Raw genomic sequence first — 22,833 nt, 5'->3', positions numbered from 1 at the left:
GAACCATTTGGAGGACAGGCACTGTAAGAAGGCTTCTTCTCAGAGTTTTCATGGCTTTGGCAAGTAAATAGTATTTAAATTTTGAGTTATGGCAGGCAGAATTTTAATCAGGAAAACAAGAAAATTAATATGCAAAACAAGAAAATTAATATGCAAAACAAGAAAATTAATATGCAAATAAAACAACAAAGACAGATTAGTATGAACTGAATAAGAATAAAATCAGAACTGACATGGTCGTATTATCAGAACTTTGGAGAGAAATACTGAGATTTTTATGGCATAGATAAGAAAACTCAGAAAAGATAAGTTTGGGAGAAATATGTCTTTTGTGAATGACAGTAAGGGAAAAAGAAGGCAAAGGAGCAAGGACTAATTTTTAGAACTAGCTATGGGCAACATATAACATTTCCAGTACAAGGTTCAACTTGATTCAGAGCCACTGGTGCTGAAAGAAACGCTTCCCATTCTTGGGCCTCATCTACAAAACAGATTTGTAGTGGAGAATATGGGAGGACAGAGGGAAGAAGTTTAAAAAGTATATAACTTATTTACATATTGTTCTACATTTAGGCTCATTAAACTAATCTGTCACAGCTCCACCAGGGCCCTGCAGTGCTAACAGTTTCAGGCATCTTTTTGTGAGGAAATCTGGAACATTTCCATACAAATACTGGAGAATCCAATGGAATTGTTTGAAGACAAATCTAACTCCCTTATCTTTGAATCGAGAAGATAAGCTCATTTAAAATCAAGACGACAGTTTGCTATTTCAGTAAAGGCCTTTATTTGCAAGAATGAGATGGGAAAGAAAGGAAATTCATCCTGCTGAATGAAATCAGCATTAGTGCACTTCCTCAGCCCACAATCTCTGGGAGAAGCATACTCAGTAGGAGCAGGACAGCAATGGTCCCTTCTTATTTTCACATTTCCATATTTCCATTGTTCTAACTGAGTCTTTATTATTGTGTTTTGAGAAGGGTGAGATGGATTGATTTATTTAGCCTGTTTAACAGCTTTTAGCTTATTTAGATAATTTTAGCTTATGTTATTGTCTTATGATGATTCCTGGCAATGTCAGTTGATGATCTGGGGACTCTTGTTAGGTGCAGAATGGCAAATGAGAAAGGCAGTCTCTGTGCCACAAGAATTTCTGGGTAAGTATGAGACAGAACACAATCCAGTGAGTAAAACATACCTCACCCACAAGAGAATAAGTGAGAATTTAACACATTTTCTTTCCAAGAAATTTTTCATGATGGCTCATACTTTGCTCCTCTCCTCCTCTCCCACTTTGTAAAGTACAGGTATCTGTTCTATAAATAACCTCAAATATTCACTGACAGAGCTTTAGAAATAGTTTTTCTCAAGCTAGGAGTTCTAACCTTTAATTTTGGAACATACTCATTTCTTTATATGAATATCAGTATGAATTCTTATCAGATAGTGGGTCTAGAAATTAATTAGTTTGCATACAAAACCTTTAATGGGAAAGTTCATGTCAATAATTTTCTGAAGCACAATTTTGTCTAATTTCTTTCTTCTGGACCAGAAGTCAAGGGATGGCTTTGAAAGCTAGAAATGACAGGGGGCAGGGGGCCCAGAATTGTGCTAATCTATGTTAAGGCTTCCTGGTTCCCACCAGCTATAAACTCTGCATCCAAGCTTTTCTGTTGGCAGACCTTTCTGTTGGCATACACATGGATTGAGCAAGATGAAATGCTGCTTTTAAGAAGGAATGGAACTAGAAGTATAAAAAGCTTCAGAAAATGACCTTTGCTCTGAGATTGCTTTGTTTCTCCATGGCTAGGGCTGCTGTAACCAGCAAGGTCATGGGGCTGCCCTGCTTGCAATGCTGTAACTTTTAGGAAAGGTAGAGACAGAAAATATTGCCTGATTTCTCTATTCTCCCCACAAGATCTGCAAAACATGTCCCTTACTCCAACTGTACAGCTGTGGTCTCAGTCTCCTGGACAGTCACTGCAGTGGCAACCTGTCCACAAGAAAGCCCTCCTCTTTGTAAGATTGTTCAGGCTGTAGCATTGCTGGCACTGTTTCAAATATGTAACTGGTTGTAAATGAAGCTACCAATCCTTTCTTTGCTGAGTCTCTCTTTTAGAGCACAAAGTGCAGGACCTGCACTTTGCTCCAGTTGATACATCCACAGATACAAATTCCCAAACTGCTGTCCATTGTGAATCATAGAATGGTTCGTGTTGGAAGAGACCTCCAAAGGTCATCTATTGCAACCCCCTTCAGTGAGCAGGGATATCCTCCAGGTTACCAAGAGCCTTATTGAGCCTGACCTTGAATATCTCCAGGGATGGGGCCTCAACTACCTCCCTGTGAATCCTGTTCCAGAGTTCCACCACCTTCATGGTAAAGAACTTGTTCCTAACATCCAGTGTAAATCTACTCTGCTCTAATTTCAAACCACATTGAATAACCCCCAGGTCCCCAGCCTGTCCTCACAGGATAGGTGTTCCAGACCCCAGTCATCTTCATGGCCCTCCTCTGCTCCACTAGGTCCATGTCCTTCCTCTGTTGAGGGCTCCAGAGATGGACACAGTACTCCAGGTGAGGTCTTAACAGAGCACAGTAAAGCGTCAGAATCACCTCTCTGGATCTGCTGGCCACACATCTTTTAATGCAGCCCAGGATGCAATTTACCTTCTGGGCTTCACATGCACACTGCCTGCTCATGTCCAGCTTCTCATCCACCAGAACTCCCAAGTCTTTTTCTTCAGGGCTGCTTTCTATCACCTCATCCTCCAGCCTGTATTGATAATAAGGATTGTTCTGGCCCAGGTGTAAGACCTTGCACTTGCTCTTATTGAACCTCATGAGATTCACCTGGGCCCACCTCTTAAGCTTGTCCAAGCCCTTCTGGAAGACATCCCCTTCTAGCACATCAACAGCACCACTCACCTTGGTATCATCTGGAAACCTGCTCATGGTTCACTCAATCCCACTGTCTATATCATTGATAAAAATATTGAACAGTACTGGTCCTGGTACGGACCCCTGAGCGACACCACTTGTCACCATCTGGACTTCGAGCTATTGACTGCTACTCTTTGGATGCCACCATCCAGCTGACTCCTTATCCAGTGAAGAGTCCACCCATCAAATCCATATCTCTCCAACTTGGTTAGTAAGATGTCATGGGGGGACCATGTCAAAGGCCCTGCATCCCTTTGTCCAGTGATGTAGTCACTCCATCACAGAAGGCTACTAGGTTGGTCAAGTAGGATTTTCCCTTAATGAAGCCTTGTTGGCTCCCTTCAATCACCTCCCTGGCCTCCATGTGCCTTATCAGAGCTTCTAGGAGAATCTGATCCATGATCTTCCCAGGCACAGAGGTGAGGCTGACAGGTTGATAGTTCCCAGGGTCCTCCTTTCAGCCCTTTTTAAAACTGTGTGTAATGTGTCCCTTCTTCCAGTCGCCAGGGACTTCACCTGACTGGCAGCACTTTTCAAATATTACAGAGAATGGCTAGGCAACTACATCAGGCAACTCTCTCAGAACTCTGGGAGGCATGTCATCAGCTCCTATAGACTGATATATGTTCGAGTTCCTCAGGTGGTCACGAACCTGATCTTCATATACAGTGGGAGGAACTTTGCTGCCCTTATTCCCACTTCGTGGTTTTTTAACTTGTGAAGAAATGTGAAAACCCAGTGGAAAGCCCCAGTAACTGCACAGAAGAGCATTACTGCTACAATAGCTTTGAGCCTGTCTCCACAAATAAGGAGATACTAGATTGTCAACAACTCAGCTCTGAAAGAAAAGCAACACCATGGATAGCAGTAATGACCATCATCTTGCTGAAGGAAACTCAAGTGTGTTAGAAGTTTTAAGAGAGTAATGGGAAAGAAGATAGTTTTTCCATTGTCACAGTGAGGAAAATGTGACCCTACATAACTGAGGAGTAATCCTTCCCCAGGATACAGGGAAAGGGAAGAAATATCTGCAAGACATCATCCCACTAGATTTGGTTTGCCCAGAATGTTTAAGCAATAAACAGTTATGCAAACTACTCTAGCTAAGGTGACCGAGCTCTATGCTCCTTGACATTCATAACCTGACTAGTATCAAAATTAAGATTTATGATACTGATAGGTGGCTTACAGATGTAAAAATGAGGAGTTATTCAATAATCTGATTTAAATCTCTATTATTTCACAGACCATTTCACAGATATTTCACCCAGCTTGCCTTTTATTGTGCTATCTTGTGTTTGACTAAACACATTTTCCAGTAATTTAGCTAGGCAGGAATCCAAGAAACAGAAAGATGAAAAATCCACCACAGCTTTATTAGCTTAATCCAGTGGTTAATCAGCTTCACTGTTAAAAATCCATGCATAATGTCCCATTCAAACCCATATGACTTTAATTTCCAGAAACTGATTGGGATTTTTGTTGGTTTTGTTGGGTGTTTTTTTTGTGGGGTTGGGGGGTGGTGGTGGTGGTGGTGTGTTTGTTGGTGGATTTTTTGGCGGGGAGACAGGGAGGGAAGGTTATTAGGGTTTTTTTTTTTGTTTGGTTTGGTATTTACCTGTGGGTTTCTGTATTTAAATCCATGTAACTTAAGTCCCTTCCATTATTTTCTCTACAAAAGTTACTTCTAATGATGTCATGTCTCAGGTCTCTTTTTTTGTTCTGAGCAAACTCATGTTTCAGTCTAAAGCCATTCCTGCTCTTTTCTTAAATCTCTGTTGTGAAGGGTTTCTTTTTCCATACACTCAACTTTCTCTATGTCTGTTTAAAAATAGAAAAGCTAGAATTGTTAATAGTATTTCAGAATCAAGTTTCAACAGTTTTCTTTAGAAAAATGAATTTATCTCCCTAACTGTGAGTACTGAAAGTGACATTTTTACCTGAACACCAAAGTGGGAGTTTCCAGTGAGATGCTTGCACATTGTGACCTTTAAATCATTTTTAGAACCACATTATTGCAGTAAAAGTTCCCATTTTGTCAGCTTGGCTTGAATTTCATATTCTTAGCTTTGCATTGTGGTAAACTACATTTTTGAAGGTGCCATGGACACAGAATCCTCACTTTAATTTCCCATACTATGTATCTTTGTATAGTCTGTAAATTTCATCAACTCTTTGCATTTACTTCCACAACATGAATTCAACTGTTGAAAAATATCAGGATTTGTGCAACTGCACATAAAATCCCACCACAGATATTCATATTCAATCATGACTCTGTGGACAATTCACCATTGGCATCTGTTTAAAAAAATCACTTCCCAGACTCTTTTCTTACTGTGCCTTTACTATTGATACACAATACTAATCTTCATCAGAATGCACTTGCAAACTGCCGTATTTCTTAACAACGATTACATAAATTACATTTTGTACTTTCCTCAGACATATACTCTCTTAAAAATACAATTCAAAACCCCCACACCAAACCCAAAGTCAGATTCACTTTAAAAGGCCTATTTCCTATTAAAATGAATCTTCATTGGCACTTATTCCATATTCTTTATCCATGTCTTGAATAGTTATAATTCTTGTCTAGTCTTTACTACTGAAGATTTATATACCTCTGACTTACATCGGGATAATCAGGGCATATTACTTTGAGTTATTATCCCTGTCTCTGGAATATTGCTACAGCATTAAGAGTCTTCCTGTCTCTTGGAACAGCTGTGGTGTTCTAAGATTTATTAACATTAAATTTCAACAGACAAGAGGTCTACCTGGCCAGCTCTCAGGTCTCTGGGTAAAAAGTACATAAGCCTGTATTCTTAGCAAGATTTTTCTTTTGCAGATGTTTAATATCCTCCTTAGTTGCTATGGAAATGGAAAATACTGTAAATTTCCTCTTATGATGGGAAAGAAAGCATGGCACACTTTCTAATGAACTAACAGAAATATTTATTAAACTTTTTTTTTCCCCCCCTTAATAATAACTTTATCATCGCCATTCAGTAGCAGACCTAAAAAGAATTTATTTTCTAACAGCCCTCAGCTGCTCTTTTTTCCTATGTGATTATAACACTCTTCAGCAATTTTTTGACACTTCATGATTGTATATAGCTTCTTGATTATTTTTCATTACTTGCCATTTTTTATTCACAAATCTTCTCCTGTCTTCATTGCTGTACTAATACTGTAAGCCAAAGCTGTCCCTTCTGGTAGATTAGAACTGTTTTTTCCAACCATCTAACAAATTCTTCTTTTAAAGCAATTATTGAAATTTTTTTTACACAATTTTGCTCACAATTTTTTTCTGTTTTACAAATTTACCCTTATACACACACTGTGCATGTTTATGTGTAATATATATTCTTATAATTACTGTTTAGTGCAATCTTTTTTTCCCACAGTGACAGCAATTGGTCTTGGTCACTGGTCCACCAATCTTCCACTCTGTGATTAATTCTTCTTTGTCATATGCTGGCATAAAGCAGTGCAGTGTCTCTCATGCAAAGAAAATTGCTATCTCAAATATTTAGAAATCTTAACAGCCTTAGCACTGGCAGTCTGAGACCTCCCTCCTTGGGAGGAAGGGAAGATGGATTTGTTACAAAATGTTAAAAGTTCCAAAGTTTTGTTGACATGTCTGGCTAGGACATGCTTGAAAGACCATTACTTTAAGTACAATCACTGTTTTATGTGTGAGTAGAGAAGCAGATAGGACTAACAAGGCTAAACAGGAGTTAAAGAACAGCTCTTGTGGATTATGTTAATACACTAAGTAGTGCTGGCTGTCATGCCTGTCGGCAAGGTATCAAGAAGTTACGAGTATTCCAGACAAGCTCCCACCTGATGCCAGTGGAATTAGGCCAAATAGAGCTGTATGTCACTGCAAACATCTGACACCCTTGTAACAGGAGATGCAGATCATGGGCAAACTAGGAGGACTAAGCACAGTAAAATGAATTATTAGTTTTCAGTGATATCAGTGCAGTCAGTAGTGATGAATGATTTTTGTGTTAATCTTTCTTTTTTCCTTTTTTTTTTTTCCTACAAGCAAGATAGATCCTCCAGACTCTGACTGAATAAATAAAGGCATTGTGATGTCTTGGTCAGTTAGGCTTGCATTACTGAAGAAGCTGTAAACAAATTAATGGCTCACAGGTCTAAATTCTGCTGAGAGGTGTTTGCACAGATAGCTATATGGAAACTGGCAGGGTTGACTTTATTCTTAGCTATTTCAGTGTAGTCACTCGGGCTTCAAATAAAGGCTGAATTTGGCAATTAGCAGTCCTTCGTACTATATAGTAAACAGATATATATAGACATAAGTTCACATTATTAATATTGTTTTAAAAACAATCACACCAGTAGTGTCTATTTTAAATAGATGAGAGGGAAGAATGCAACATCTAGATTCTCTGCACCTAGAATTCTTTTGTAATATAGGCAGTTTCAGAGAATCACAATGATTTAGATGTCCAGTTTGTGTTTATTATCTAAAAAAATACCATTTGCATTTCTATCATCACTAATTAAGTTCAAAATCTGCACCTGTGTGCTCCTTACACTGCAGATTGTCAATGAGCTTATCCTCAAAGCGCTGCTCTTAAGCTACTGGCCCTCCTAGTTTTAGGATAAAGAGGAGTGGAGGAACTGCTTGGTGGATTGGCAGTGTCAAAGAGAACCAAAGAAGAGCACATTTACTTTTTTTTGAGTTTTATGTGATCCTAAACACAAGTTATAATTCTTTATTGAGAAAAAATAGCCAAGCAAGGACTGTTTATCAACACAAATGCTTGAGGTGAAACTTCACCTGTGTGAGAAAACCAATAAAGTCAATGTTTGAGAAAAATGTTTCAGATGAAGTAGCAGTGTCAGGGTGCCTAGTAACGTAGCAAAGAGCTGGCCCTAGATATCTGAAAGAGAAAGATAAGGGCAAATGGAATTAAGGGATAAAAGCAAATGACTAAGCAGTGCTCTGATGGCCCATTAATGACTCCCTTTTGAGCTCTCAGGTTCCTGTATTTGGAACAAACTTGATCTAGTTGGAATTCTGAGCCTTGACTCCTTCAGATTTAAACTGTATAAACATACTACTTCAGTAGGACGCAGAGGAAAACAGATGGGTCCCCAAGGACTTTCCAACAAAATGTTAATCCTGGCTACTTGTGGGCCACATTAGACATATTCTTGGTTGTCAAGGTGAAAGGCAGGGAATAGCTGTATACACATAGCATAAAGACAGACTACATGTCTAGAAAATGTTATTCCTGTTCCTAAATACACAAGCCTCATCAGTCTGAGAAAGGAGAGAAGAAAAAGCTTCTTAGGCACAGATTCATTCATTATCTTCTGAGGATCAAGCCATGTTTCAGTCCTGCACTGCTAATTCTTTCCCCTCTTTCCTGTAAAAATGAGTCTCTTTCAATCTGTGATAGTCTGAAACTGATCATACTGAAGTTCTTATGTAAGAAGTCCCTCTGTCACTGTATTTGCCAAACATTTCAAAGAGAACAGAAGTTATTGAACTAATACAACAAAAGAACTAAAAAGCCATGAATTCTGTAAAAACAAACAAACAGATAAAAAACCACACACCATAATTTGAAATTACTTGCAAAACTTACTTATGAGAACTACACAGGAAATAATTCACTACATGACTAAAGTGGAAAAGACCACCTAGAACACAACCTGTGTGAGTAACCCCAGGACCCCTAAATGTCAGCATGAAGGTTGAAAACCATAAGCAATGTTAACAATTGCTATAAGAAAGGAAGGAGGAAGTGCTGACATTCAGATACAGGCATGCATGCTTGTATGTGGCAGCCACAGATGTTAGCAGCTCATTTGACATCTTTCCCTGCCACCAGAGGATTGCTTCCCTTATCTAGAGCTTTGCTTCCATCTAGTTTTAACTCTCTTAATAAGCGAGGCTCTTCCTATTTCTACTGGAAGAGAATATTTCATAGTCTAAAACTGAGCTCATTACATTTATTTTTTTTCTAAATATTTGTAAATTTACCCCATTATTTATGTTTACTGCTTCACTAAGCAGAGTGGCTATGCCTACTTTGCTATGGTAAGTTATTCACACTTTCTTTGCCATAAAAAAGAGAGATGTTTTTCTGAAGTAGGCCTGAACTGAGTGATTTAGATTGAGAAGGAATCAATCTGTGAAACAGTGATAACTAGAATTAGCAGATACTAACCTCTGCCAAAGTGATAATTGTTCCATACCACAAAGGCATATAGCATGACACACAGAACAGGAGACATCTCAGGACATGTTCAAGGATGCTGGCTCTGCATGGGGGGACAACATGCACAATGACACTGCTCCTGCTCGGGAGCTAAAAGCAGTCATCCATTTATTCACTGTGAGTGGAAATCACCAAAGAAAATGGTTTCCAGATAAGGTCTACTCTAGCAAATGAAAAGAGCATGAAAGGAAGTCTGTTCTGAGACTTAGAAGTGTTTTAGTATTAAAAAGTATTGGGAGCTCAGGGGCTAGTACATGTCCACTGTGAGGTTCAAAGCAAATGCTAACTCCTGCCTTGGACACTTTTATTCAGCTTTATTTTTGATTGCTTTTATTACATCATGGATGCTATTTTTATTTAAAAGCTGATTTATTTATGTCTAGTTAAATGTAAATAGATGAACAGAAGACTTATTTTCAGCAGCCTTATTTAATTTATCTGTTGTCATGGGACAAAGGTAATCATGCAAAATAAGAAGGGCCTGGGGAGAGAAACCCATTTCTGATGGCCATTTTATGTCATGCATGAACTAAAACCAGAAGGTATCCATAATGCAAACCAAACTTCCCATTATTTAAGAGGTTGTTTGTTTCCCATGATTTTAAACAAATAAACTTGTCTATAATTCATGAAGCCTAATAAATTTTTTACTTCCTAGTATTGTTGGGGAAAAGATACTGTGAAATGAATAATGTAAAAAGGAATGTTTATAGAATTTGATGAAATTGACATAAAATTCTTGTATGCTTATCTGAAAAGCAAGTTTTAACAAACTGATTACAGTAGCTTAAAGACATTTGATGTGCTACTCATGGTAAGACTTCACCACTCACTGTCACCTGGAAAATCTTATCAGTAAGCACACTGATCACTCTTTGCTTCACCTTCCTGTCCCTTTTGAGGCCACTGAGCTTTTCTATGACTGTATCACTGTGCCATTTAACCTGAACTCCAAGAGCAGGTAGGAGAAATGAAGGAGATTGCTGAGCAGTAAGAAGCACAACAAAATAGGAATATCTCTCTTGACTATATACTTACATTTTGATTCCCTCTTCAGATGATGTGTTTCTAAAGAGATGTGCTTCAAAAATTAGTTCTCAGCTTCCTTCAGCAGTCTTCCTCCTCTTGTGTCTTTCAAGTACCTTTCATAGGTGTTTTAAAACCCCAAACCCTCTCCTTGACTTGACTTTTTCATTTTATAACACAGCAACAAGGTTAGAAGATAATTTCCATTTAGATCATACTATCTTTGTAGGGATATCACAACACTGGATGTATGCATTTCTGAGTCTCACTTCTCAGTGAAGTTCTTAGTATGGCCTGTGCTCTTAAAACACATGATAAAGGCAAATGCACTTCTGCATAAAACATAGGTAGGCAGACAGACAGTTGGACAGATTGAATGAACAGAATTCATATCATCACTCATGGGAAAATGCTGAAATAACTTACAGTTTGAAAAAAATGACTGCAGCTATAATCATTAGTACCATCTTGGTGTTCAAGTAGGACAGCTCAGCCTCTTCAATAATATTAATCTTTCTGAATCTTATCCTGTATCTGTTTTTTAATACATGTTCCTTCCCAAGACAATTAAGAACTGGATATCAAGAACCAGCACAGAAATCTTGAACATTAAAATGAACTACTCTGCAAACACAAATTAAAGAGACAGCAGAAAATTACAGAGTCTACTTAAACAAACTGTCAGCCTAATGACAAATGAAGTTGACAGATTTCAAAAATCAGACTTGGCATCTCCTCTTAAGTGCACCTGGGAAGGCAAACTGTGAGGCAGCTGCTCCTGGCTGGACGGCAGTGACGTACAGACTCATGACAAAATTTTCCAAGGATTACTTTCCTTCCCCAAGAGATGGATTGTCAGAAGTGCAACCCAAGGAAACTAATATTTTGCTTGATTTCTTTTCCATCACAATGTTTCTCTTTTCCAAGCAAACCAGGCAGAAAACAAGGTATTAATGGCCACTTTTTCAGAAGGGCATAATTTGTTAAGTTACTTCTTTAATTTGCCTTTATGCTTCTGTGACCTCAAGCAAGCAGATAATAAGGTTCTGGAGTTAAAAGCATTGGATAATACTTCACACTGCAGTCCAGTTAATAGCCTCATTAAATATCCAATTGATTTGCTTCCCTCAGTATCATTGTAAGGCATTGCTGATTTTCAGGGAGGGAGGAGGGGTCATTATTCTTTTTTTCTCCCTCAGATGAGGAAAATGAGAATAGAGAGGTGAAATACTTCCAGGCACACTTTCCAATGAGATGCCCAGGTGTTACCAGGATGCCTGAGGTAGAATCCAACTGATTCTAAAAGAGAGGGAGTTTTGAGCAGCGCATTTGCTTGAAAGCCTTTACTCCATAAACAATTTTCTCATTTAGCCCAGAACTGCTTTAATCTACTGACCTGACTGTGCAGGGAGTGTGACTGGAGAAAAATGCCATTGTTTTCAATTCATTATGACTTTGGATTTTATTTTAATTAATGTCAGGAAAATTTTACATGCATGTTATTTCAAGACGCAGTTAAAGCAAAGGAAATAAACTGAAAGTGTTTCAATGGAATTGTAATGTGAAAGAAACCCTAAACATCTACTGACAACCTCTGCCTCAAGGAGCACACGTATAAAGAGCTGTGGCAAGAGAACAGGGCTACATGTAAATTTTACATGTCCATTAATGGCACAGATGCAAGACTGTTTCCTAAAAGAGAGTCTTGTAAGTCATTCCAGCATGGCTGTAGCAGAGATGAAAAAGACACTGAAGCATCTTTGGGGAACATAAATCAACAATGACAAAAAATAGTCTGTAATTCCAGATTAAACAGTAGAACTAAGGAGTCATCTCATCCATGTTAAAGGTAGGTCAAAGGTGATGAAGAGTGTGATGCTGTCCAGGACAGCATGCATGCAAGAGGAAGACAGAGGATGGAGTGAGACTGAGAGAAAGGAATGTGAGAGATATTGCTATGGTACATCTCACATCTGAGCAATGAAATTTGTTTAGAATTGATCTTTGTTTTCCTTTTTACACCCGACTGCAAATTTCCCCAGAATTTTTTTAAAGGCAGAGCCTAAACTGTCACAAAGAGAAAGTTACTAATTTTGCTGTAATTCACAGTCTAGGACTATACCACTTTGTTAGCTATTTTGACAAAGGTGAGAGAATTGTATTACAACACGATCAAGGGTGAAAATGAATGGCTACAGCTCTAAACTGTACTCTGCCCTGGTGAGACCCACACTTGGAATACTGTGTCCAGTTTTGGGGTCCCCAGCTCAAGAGAGACATGGACCTGCTGGAGAGAATCCAGCGGAGAGCCACAAGAATGATTAGGGGACTTGAGCATCTCCTCTATGAAGAGCGACTGAGAGACTTGGAGTTGTTTAGTCTTCAGAAAGACTGAGAGGGGATCTCATCAATGTCTATAAAATATCTGAGAGGTGGGTGTCAAGTGGAGGGGGCTAATCTCTTTTCAGTGGTGTGCAATAATAAGACAAGGAACAACAGGTTCAAGCTTGAACATAGAAGTTTTCACCTCAACATGAGAAGAAACTTCTTTACAGTGAGTGTGATGGAGCACTGGAACAGGCTGCCCAGAGAGGTTGTGGAGTCTCCTTCTCTAGAGACTTTTGAAACCCACCTGGATGCATTCCTGTGTGGACTACCCCAAGTGATCCTGATTTGGCAGGGGGGTTGGACTCAATTTCTGGAGGTCCCTTCCAACCTCTAATGTACTGTGATACTGTAAACAGCATAATTGACCTTAAGGACAGGGCAAGGGAGCTGTGGTAATTGTCAGAGAACAAAAGGGGTGAGCATCATTCTTTAATGTGAGTAAACCAATGTGGGCAATGAGAAAGAACCCACAGAGAGTAAGGAAGTAAACAGGTAATCAGAGATGGAGGTTGGTGGGACTTCTTTGCAGGAGTGACACAGAAAGAAGCAGCAGAAGGAAAACTGAAGGTAGGCATGATAGCTGCATTGCAAGTTGTCATTTTTTCTTGGAATAAAATGCAAGATGTTCAAAGAAAAAAGGACTGGGTTAAAGCAGGGAAACATCTTGTATCAGGATTGTGAAGTGGAAAAATGACTAAGATTACAGATACAGCATTCATTTACATTACAAAGATATTTAGTTCTGAATAGCGTACTTATAATGGCCCAAATTGGACGAAGATAGCCTTCACTGTTCAGATGAACCTTGTAACAGGGAAAAAGTGTTCAAAGAATAAGTAGGAGTAAGCCAAGGAGACAATACCCAAATGAAGGAATGAAGAATTGCCAAGGGGCAGCGAGCTGAAAGTTACAAGGGCAACAGCAGGCTGATGCAATAAAAGGGGTAAACGGGAGAGGAAGCCAAACTCAACCCGCATGTTCCCACGGACCAGATGAAGGCATCTGGAAAGCAAGGACACAAATGCAGGCAGCGACGCTGGAGGCGCAGCCAGGGACGCTGCAAGCACCGCCAGGCGCGTGACCCCACCTCCACCGTCTCGCACCCGGGCGCGCTCCGCTCGCGGGTGCGCAGTCGCGACTTGGGACTGCAAAGATGGCGCGCGCGGCCTCTCCCGCCGCCGGCTGCTAGTGCGCGTGCGTGGCGCATGCGCGCGTGCGTCGAGGGCGGCGGCGCGCGGGACGAGGTGCCGGGCGGCGTGCACCTGGGGGGCTCCGTTACCGGCGCCCTGCGGGCCAGCCCCGCCGCCGCTTCCTCCTCCTCCTCCGCCGCCTCCTCTTCTGCCTCCTCCTCATCGCCGCCGCAGCTGGCGCTGCTCGTGATGCAGCCATGCGGCGGCGAGGAGGTGGCGGCGGCTGCGGCGGCGGGGGGGGTGCTGCCGCTCCCGGTCGCCGACCCGCCTCTGCCGCCCTCCGGTAGCGGAGGCCTCATGTTGTTCTACGAGCTAGGGGGGAGCGGCGACGGCGAGGCGGAGGCGGGGGAGGAGGCCGAGGCGGCCGGCGGCGAGAGCACGGCTAGCCCGGAGGAGTTGGAGGAGGAGGAGGCGACTGCAGCAGCGGCGGCGGCGGCAGCATCTTCCAGCGGTGAAACGACCCCGGCGGGTGGCGGCTGCAAGAGCTGCACATACCAGGGCTGCAGCGAGACCACCACACAGGTCGTGAAGCAGCGCAAGCCCTGGATGTGCAAGCGCCACCGCAACAAGATTTACAAGGACAAGTACAAGCGCAAGAAGAACGACCAGGCTCTGGGGGGCGGCGGGGCGGCCGCCGCGGGGGCCGGCCCGCGGGCCGAGGTAAGGCACCGTCGGGCAGGAGGTTGTGGTGTGGGCCTCGGCTGGCGCCTCGCCGGGCAGGGAGGACGGTGCGCAGCGCAGCTGCCCTCGGGTCTGCTGAGAGCGTGGACTTCCCGTGAAAAACCGGTTTCTCTCAGATGGAATGCGAGCCTTCTGTCCAGAGGAAAGGGGAGAAGTAAGGAGTTCGAGAGCAGGCTCTTCTGGTGCCAGAGCAAGTCGCGTTTCTTCCTTTTTTTTTTTTTTAAAAAAATCTTCTCTCATAACATTTTAACTTACAACTATCAGAAGATTCCCGGAAGAAAATTATTGGTAGAAAGGAAGAGAGATGAGTCTAGATCCCAGAGAGATGTCCGTTGATACTGAAACGTAGCTTTTTAATGTTACAGAGGCCATTTGGTACCAGATTATGTTGTATGTAAATATGAGTTGTGTACATTCCGTTGATTATTATTTTTCTGATATTCGACAGCAGTAAAATACTTAGACCACTAATAGTTCACACTTTCCTAAACCTCGGTATCATTTAGTGACAGAAGTACTGTCAGGGGGAGAACTGATGCTGACAGCTTTTTAGTTTTGTTTGAGGCTCAGCCAGGATAACACAGTTTATGATGGTCACTTGAGTTGGCACTGAAGATCTTTTATTTAGTTGAACTAGAAAGAGGAAAATAGTTTTACTTTTGAAGCTGGTACTCATTTGTTCTTCAAGGGTTAAGTATACAATAGCTGTAGCCAGAAGGGAAAAAAATAATCTTACTTGGTATTCTGCTAAAAGCAATTAATTTTTGTCAGCATGGCTGTCTCTGAAGTTGTGTGACTGGAAACTTACTGCAAATTACTAACCTTCAAACAACTTTTCCTTCGTATAAATGTAGTGGTAACACAAATGTACCTTCACAGCAGTAAATCCTTTTTGGTATGTAAAAGCTGCCATAAACGAGGTGCCTAAGCAAAAGGCAAATGTAGTGATACTACTAGGGAATTTTCTCCCTGTTTCTTGCTCTTCCAGCTCAGAAGATGTGCTGCGATAGGTGTGGGTTTTCTGATGTATTTTATAACTCTTCAGTGATGTCATTTTTGTGTACTTTAAGTTTTGTTGAGCCCTGGTAAACTCTCAGCATCCTTTACATTCTGATAGTTTCTTCTGTTGCCTGTTTTGAATGATCTCCTTGTTTTTGAACTTGGCTGTTGTTGAACTTAATTTGCCAGTTAATGTTTACATTAGAAGATAACAGTAAACAGCTAATTCCTGTTCACTTGGTGACATTTACTTGACGGCCTAGCCTCCTGAGTTGTTTGCTTTTCACATTGAAAAGGCTAGCGTGCTTGTTTGAAAGTTTGTTACCATTCTTTGAACCTTGCCTCGTTATAGTAGCTACTTCTCTTTCAGCTGTGGGAAGAGAAATGGCTCGCAGTATTCAAGATCTGGCTGAATTCTAGATTTCTGTACTGGTCTGATTTCACCTACATGGTGTGTCTAGTTGTTATTTCAGGAAAGGGAACAATATGGGAGATGAGTTTTGCTGCATTTCATGTAATGATGGGTTGAAACATCTCAATCTTTAACGAGAAGTCCTGGTGATTGCATGTTGGAAGAGGGCAGGCTTCCTTATCCCAGTTTCTTGCAGGAGAAAGCAGAATATTCCATGCTAAAGTTAGTGTGCTTTTTATTAGTGGTGTCTATCAAGGCTCCACAAAATGTTATGTGGAGTCAGAGTTATTTTCCTAATACAAATTTTGTTTTCACTTTTGTGGACAGGATTGAAGTGAATGATACTGGGATATTTGTTGCTGTTGCTCTTGGTTGAACCCTTTCAGATGAATGGAGGTGTTAGTAAGTTGTGAATAATACACACAGGATGCAGCATTGCTTGGAATTTCTCAAACTATAAGTATTTTCTCCACAGCGGATTGTAGAGCCCTGTTGTTTAGAAGACAGTCTAATTCATATGGCTGGTGATTGTACAAGGAACAGAATAAACTTAGAAAGAAAAAAATAATGTGTATTTTACTGTCTCTTGCTTGTGACTTTGACAAATTTGTAATAGTGTTCTGAAGTATGTTTTATTTTGCTGTTAGAGGTATTACTGTTATTCCTACCTGATTGCAAACATTAGATACCATTCACTTTCACGAGCTGGAGATTTTGCTGTTGTGAATGTCTTAATTTTTCAGAAATGCAATCAAACAACCTCAACCCATTAGCCAATGTAACCTGGTTAGTTTTGTGATTTAGAAGAGGAACTCGGCCGCATTGCTTCACTGACTGATGAGAAATAGTGAAGATAATGTGGAAAGAAGAGGCCAGTTCTTGAACTGATACTTTTCCATACTTGTGCTGCTGCTTTTGTCTGCAGATTAGAGGCAAACATCCTTTACTCTTGGGATTTTTAGGGGCAAAAAGGGAAGGTGTAATTTTTTTCTGGCTCTGCATTCTAACTTGTCTTTAATTTTCTCTCATGCAGGATAGTGTCGAAGGCTCAATTTCTGTTACAAAACAAAGAACAGGATCTATTGGAGATCGCCCAGCAAGACCTACTCTCTTAGAGCAAGTATTGAATAAAAAGAGGCTGGTAAGTTTTGTTTTCTTTCAGGTTTTGAACCTGGATAAATAAAGGCAATGTGACAATGTTTGTCACCCTGTGAAAGATAAAGATCAGTCTAATGTTGATGTGCTTTATGTGCATGTTTTCAAATTTGAAGTATACTGCAGAGCAGTGAAGAAAACTGGAAGATTAAATTTAACAATCACTGCCACATTTTTGGTGGTACTAAATAGTTATTTCTTTAGGGTAAATGGTCTTGGTGTAACCAAGATGTTTTTAACTCCTTAAACCATCTTTTCTCAAAAGCTTTACATAGAAAATGCATGGTCTGATGCAAGCTTTAATTGCTGCTGTGTTTCAAAACACATATCACACACAAAACTGCATATGTATTTGTTGATAAAGCAAAATGTGTAAGTAATGTTTGTAGACTGCGTGAATTGTATGTGTTATAAATTTTTAAACACCTCTGTTGCTTCATTAAGTGTATTTCAAGAATTAAACCCAGTGAAGGGAAATCACTAAGTGTTTACTGTTCCTTTGACTTCTTCATTACAACTTAGAATGATAGAATTCGTTGGGTTGGAAGGGACCCTCAAAGGTCGTCTTGTCCAACCCACTCATAACACCTGCAGTGAACAAGGACATCTCCAACTGGATCAGGCTGCTCAGGGCCCCATCCAATCTGACCTTGAATATCTCCAGGGATGGGGCCTCCACCACATTTCAGGGCAACCTGTTGCAGTATTTCAGCACTCATTTTAAAGAACTTCCTCTTTATGTCTCACCTAAATCTACTCTGCCCTAGTTTAAAACCATTGCCCCTCGTCCTATTGCTACATGCCCTTCTAAACAGGCTCTCCTCAGCCTTCCTGTATGTCCCCTTCAGATGCCGAAATGCCGAAGGTCTCCCCTTCTGTTATCTAAAACTATTTTGCATCTATAACTTTGTTACTGGTTTTACAATCTCCTTTCTTCAGAAGCTAACAGGACCATTTGCCTCTGTTAACTAGGCTAGGCAAATCAATCTACAGTAGTTTAATGAGAAATATTAGTGCTTGATACATAGAATACATAGAATAAACCAGGTTGGAAGAGACCTTCAAGATCATCGCGTCCAACCCATCAACCAATCCAACACCACCCAAACAACTAACCCACGGCACCAAGCACCCCATCAAGTCTTCTCCTGAACACCTCCAGTGATGGCGACTCCACCACCTCCCCAGGCAGCCCATTCCAATGTGCAATCACTCTTTCTGTATAGAACTTTTTCCTATCATCTAGCCTGAACCTCCCCTGGCGCAGCCTGAGACTGTCCTCTAATCAGAACTCTGATCAGAAGTTTGAAAATCTTAAAAGAAATATTGTATTAGTCTAAGTATACATCTGTATAGATTTATTTTCTTCAGTTCTCACTAAGAGCACCAATTTAATGGTTGTGTCTAAAACTCAGAGGAGTATCTAGTTCTTCAGTTTTTCCAAAAATAATGCAATGAACTGTGGAGTTTATGGTTCACAGTATCTGAAGTTCTTCATGCTTCACTTACTGTTGTCCCCTTTCTTGGATGTTTCTAGTTAATGTGGCTTTTAATAAAATTTGAAAGATACCTTATTAATAAAACATTTTTTCCTAGAAATACAGCAACAAGAAGCTCTTTAAATAGATGTTGAGAGCTTTTGCACAGAGCTATGTCAGGGCTCTTCAAGAACTGAGGTTTCCTTGCAGTATTCTGGTGAAGTGAGATTCAGATTCTCCTTGATAACAGTTCTTGCTTCTCTCTCTCTGCTCTGACTCAGTTTCCCTCATTCAGCATATTTCTTCTAGAAACTTCTTCATTGTTTTAAGCATATGTGGTGGGTTGACGTTTCCCCTGGTATTAACTTTGCCAGACCAACTCACTTAGAAGCAAATGAAAGCTGTATTTACAAGCAAAACTACACTCTACAATGGAATGCAATGAATGTGTACAAAATATGCAGTATTTACAGTATTATACAGGTATTTACAATTAGCAAACAACATGAAAATCCCCCTGGTCAGAATCCAGGGAAGCTGTTCCACTGTCCCCCCACCCCCTGTCCCAAAGGGAGAAAAGGAACAGAGAGAAAGCAGGGATTAGTCTTAACTAAAACAATGCAGCTAAGGTCATCCAAAAAAGCAGGTTAATCTCTCCTGAGCGAAGCAAGCAGAGAAGAGATCAGAAAAGAGAGAGAATTGTTTTGGTGCAGTCAGTCTTATAGCAGATATTTCTCCAATGAATTTGCTTAGAATAATCTTTAGTTTTCCTTTTTATACCTAATAGTGATTTATTTATATTTTTCTAATTTTCTGCTCAAAGTCTGTAGCTAAATTTTAAAGGCATACCCTAAAACCACCACAGCATGTCTACGCAACACAAAGCCTTGGTGACTCAGAAAAGATCTCTCATGGCCTGTTGCTGTTCCATACCTCATGTTCCTGCACATGCAGGTTACTGCATATCATGGGTAGCTGCCTGCAGATTTATTGCTTAGACCTGCCAAGTCCTTTATGCTTGCATGGGGTTAATCTCTGTGAAGAGAGGGGTTTTGGTGGCACACATGTGCCTGGAAGTGCAGCTTGTACTGGATAAAGAAAGCAGAGGCAAGGCACTGTGAAGCACCAAGTTGGGGATAGAGAGCCCAAAGCATGGATCACAGACTGCACCAGTTCAGGCCAGGAACCAGAAGGAAATTGTTTTAGATACTTCTGTATTTTGTGACTGAAGGTGGAAGGGTTTTTTAACTCATTCCTTGTAGATGGATTACTGTTTAGAAATGTTGGGAAACTACTGAACACTCATTGAACACAGAATCATAAGAGTTGCTTGCAGGACTATGGGAACTTAAAACCATGTGACTAAGATGCTTGGACTCTGACAGGCAGTGAGCTTTGCTGTAGAATTGGAGTGTTTGATTTATTACAGTATTTTTGAGCTATCTGTAATGGAAACTGTAGCAATCATTTCAGAGCTGAAGCACAGCTGAAAAGTGTATTTTCAGTATTTTGCCATCTTTGTTTTTTCTGTGATACTGTATATTCTTTACATTTTTAACCTGCTTTCAGGATGTGTATTAATGCTGCCTCTGGTTACCTGCTGATGTCCTGAAACAGTTTGTAGCTATTATTTATTTATTTTTTGTGAGCATGTTTTGTAATTCTTCAGCATTTAATTGAGCCCAGTTAATTCTCTTCGCAGTAGTGTGTAAAGGGCTATGTCTTGGGTTTGTGATGAAAACAGTGTTGGTAACACAGCAATGTTTAGTTAATACAGTATTCAGTATCAGTATTCAGTATCACTAAGGTTGGAAGAGACCTCAAAGATCATCGAGTCCAACCTGTCACTACTGCCCACTGCAGGCTTGAACTCACAAACCTTCCCATTAAGGGTCTTATGTGCTACCCACCGAACAGTGCTTCATCCCGTGAGTGAGGAGTGAACCGGAGGCTGTTGTGATGCTTAGTTGCCTACTGGGGTAACACTGCACAAATTGATTTAATAGAAAAATACTATAAATATAATCACTATGGTAGATATTTAAGATATGTGAGTTCCTTAAAGTCCACTTCCTCTTTCTTGCAGTCCCTACTCAGAAGCCCAGAAGTAGTGCAGTTTCTACAGAAACAACAGCAACTGTTAAGTCAGCAGGCTCTGGAACAAAGGCAGCAACAGTTTCAAGGAGCACCTGGGTAATCAGAACAGATCAGTAACCTGCAGATGTGTCTGGTGCTGAAGGAGGAATAGGATTTTGTATAAATATGAACAATCTTGGTGTTTAAAGGAGATCTGAAGTTGCTGCTGTTATGTATTTTACTTGTTTGCACTTTTGAGGTTTTGAGCTGCTTGGGTGTCTGCAAACTTGTGAGCAAATCTGGAGGAGTCTATTTTTTGATTCTTTCTAAAACTTAATTTTAGTGTTTAATTTTTTTAATATACATTTGTTTATATTAGCAGTGTTGAGCTGTACACCCTTTTCCTACCAAAGTCTTCCACTGAATTAACAATTTTCTATGTAAGGATTTACTGTTAAACAAGTCAGTCTTTGATGACAATCATTGAAGGAAGCCAGTTACTTTCTATGGAAGTTGTGAAATGAAGTCCTGAATTTGAGCCAGGCCAGTGGCACAGACTAACAGCAATTGCTCAGGGATATGGGAAATTGATGTCCAGTAGAATCTTGCACTAAAGACAAAGACATCATGCCATCAAAAAGTTGATCCAGTGGCTCAGAAAAGTGCGAATCAGGTGAACCTCCTGATACACATATATATATATATATATATATATATATATTCATTACCTACACATTGAGGAGATTTGAAATGCCTCATTGTCTCTTGAAAAGCATGTAAAAGAATTTGTTTGAAAGTTCCAAGAGTGGTAAATGGGGAAAAAAAACTTTAGAGGAGAATTAGGTGGAACATATGCAACTGAGAGTTGGCCCTTGTTTTGTGGAGTTATTTTTAAGAACCAGCCTTATACATGAAATACAACTTAATTACAGAGCATTTTTAAGTGACTAAATTAAATTGTAAAGCTTTTTACTCATACTGCCAAGTGCATCCAAAAAGTAAAATGTGATTGTGCTTTTTTTTTTCTTGTATGTAGTTGTTGCTTTCAAAAAAGCATAGTTAAAATTCTACTTTCAAGACAGCTGATACCTAACTGGCTCTAGTGCTAGACTTCTCAGGTTTTCAGCCAGTTCAGATGAACTTGCAATTGACTGGGTGAAGAATCCAAACAGTACATTGTGTCGAATGCCACATTTTGTTTGTAAAACAAAGTTTTGTATTAAACCATGTTTCTGAACAGAGGTTATCTGAATGGTGTCAGTGCTTATTAAAGTACTAATTTGATACTGCAGCAGTTTGATCCACTAAATAATATCTCTTCAGAAATATTTGTTAATCTTACAAATTTTTACAAGCTGTGCTTTGTGTATGTATATAACTTGTTCAGTAGGGATTTATTGTATGTAGCATTGTGCAAGTTGTTGTTTAAACAAGAAATTGAAAGGAAAAAAAATACAACTTTGTATCAATAGTCTGGACCAAGAAGTGATTGAGTAAAGTATTTGTTTTTCTTTTAAAAACAACCAACCATAGCCTGTTCTTTTTTTGTTAGTGTTGGGGTTTTTGGTTGCCCCTGACAAGGGGCATTAAAATTGTTGTGTTTGAAGGCTGCTTTTATAGAAAGTTATTTTTAGCTTGAGTAAAACCAGATTAGTCTTCTCAGTGTGTCAGAATATATGTGAAAGTGACCCTGCTCCGTTGCAGGAGAGAAGAAGAGCCGCCACTTCCACCGCTCCTTGCCCTGCAAACCCCAGGGTAACTCAGTCGGGACTACCTGAGAAAGTCCCGCCAGCTCCTATGAGCCAAGCAAAGGACTGCTTTGTAACCTTAAAATGGGAAGGCAGGGGCCGAGAATAATTGGCATCGCTCGCTCCGTTTGAGCTGAGCCAAAGGGAACCGCTCCATGCAGCCGTACCCCTTTGTCGGGGCCCCCCTCACTGGGCCGAAGCCCCCTACAAGTGTAGCTCAACCCCTGGAGGGTCTGGCCCTGCCTGCCACATCATGGGATTGGAGTCATCTGAGCCCACCCACAGGGAATCTTTGCCCCGCCCTACAGGGCTGACCCCCGCCTGCCAGGGCTGCTCCAGCAGGGACCAGCCCTGCCCCAGCAGCTGCAACCATGCTGAGGGCACCGCCTGAACCCTGCTAAGGGAAACCTGCTGAGCAGCAGAGAGCCTATGTTCACCCCCCTCCCTCCGCCACCGCGGGAGCTAGAAGGC

General features: G+C 40.6%; 1 protein-coding gene across 1 annotated transcript; it reads left to right on the top strand.

The window, feature by feature from the left end:
• The first annotated feature begins 13,615 nt into the window (after positions 1-13,615).
• Positions 13,616-22,170, top strand: RFXAP (regulatory factor X associated protein). Its single transcript, XM_054164510.1, has 3 exons — positions 13,616-14,473; positions 16,939-17,046; positions 20,625-22,170. Exons 1-3 carry the CDS (start codon positions 13,616-13,618, stop codon positions 20,733-20,735), a joined length of 1,077 nt encoding a protein of 358 aa, XP_054020485.1. The 3' UTR covers positions 20,736-22,170.
• The last annotated feature ends 663 nt before the right edge of the window (positions 22,171-22,833 follow it).

The sequence above is a fragment of the Dryobates pubescens genome, chromosome 10 (genome assembly GCF_014839835.1).
Source record: "Dryobates pubescens isolate bDryPub1 chromosome 10, bDryPub1.pri, whole genome shotgun sequence".
NCBI classification, from domain to species: domain Eukaryota; kingdom Metazoa; phylum Chordata; class Aves; order Piciformes; family Picidae; genus Dryobates; species Dryobates pubescens.
Note: the sequence above shows the minus strand (reverse complement) of the source record. Positions and strands in the feature narration are given on the sequence as shown.

Coding starts and splice junctions, on each gene's coding strand:
- RFXAP (XM_054164510.1), top strand. CDS start 13,616: ATGAAGGCATCTGGAAAGCAAGGACACAAATGCAGGCAGCGACGCTGG. Junction 14,474..16,938: donor GGGCCGGCCCGCGGGCCGAG/GTAAGGCACCGT, acceptor TCTCTCATGCAG/GATAGTGTCGAAGGCTCAAT. Junction 17,047..20,624: donor TATTGAATAAAAAGAGGCTG/GTAAGTTTTGTT, acceptor TCTTTCTTGCAG/TCCCTACTCAGAAGCCCAGA.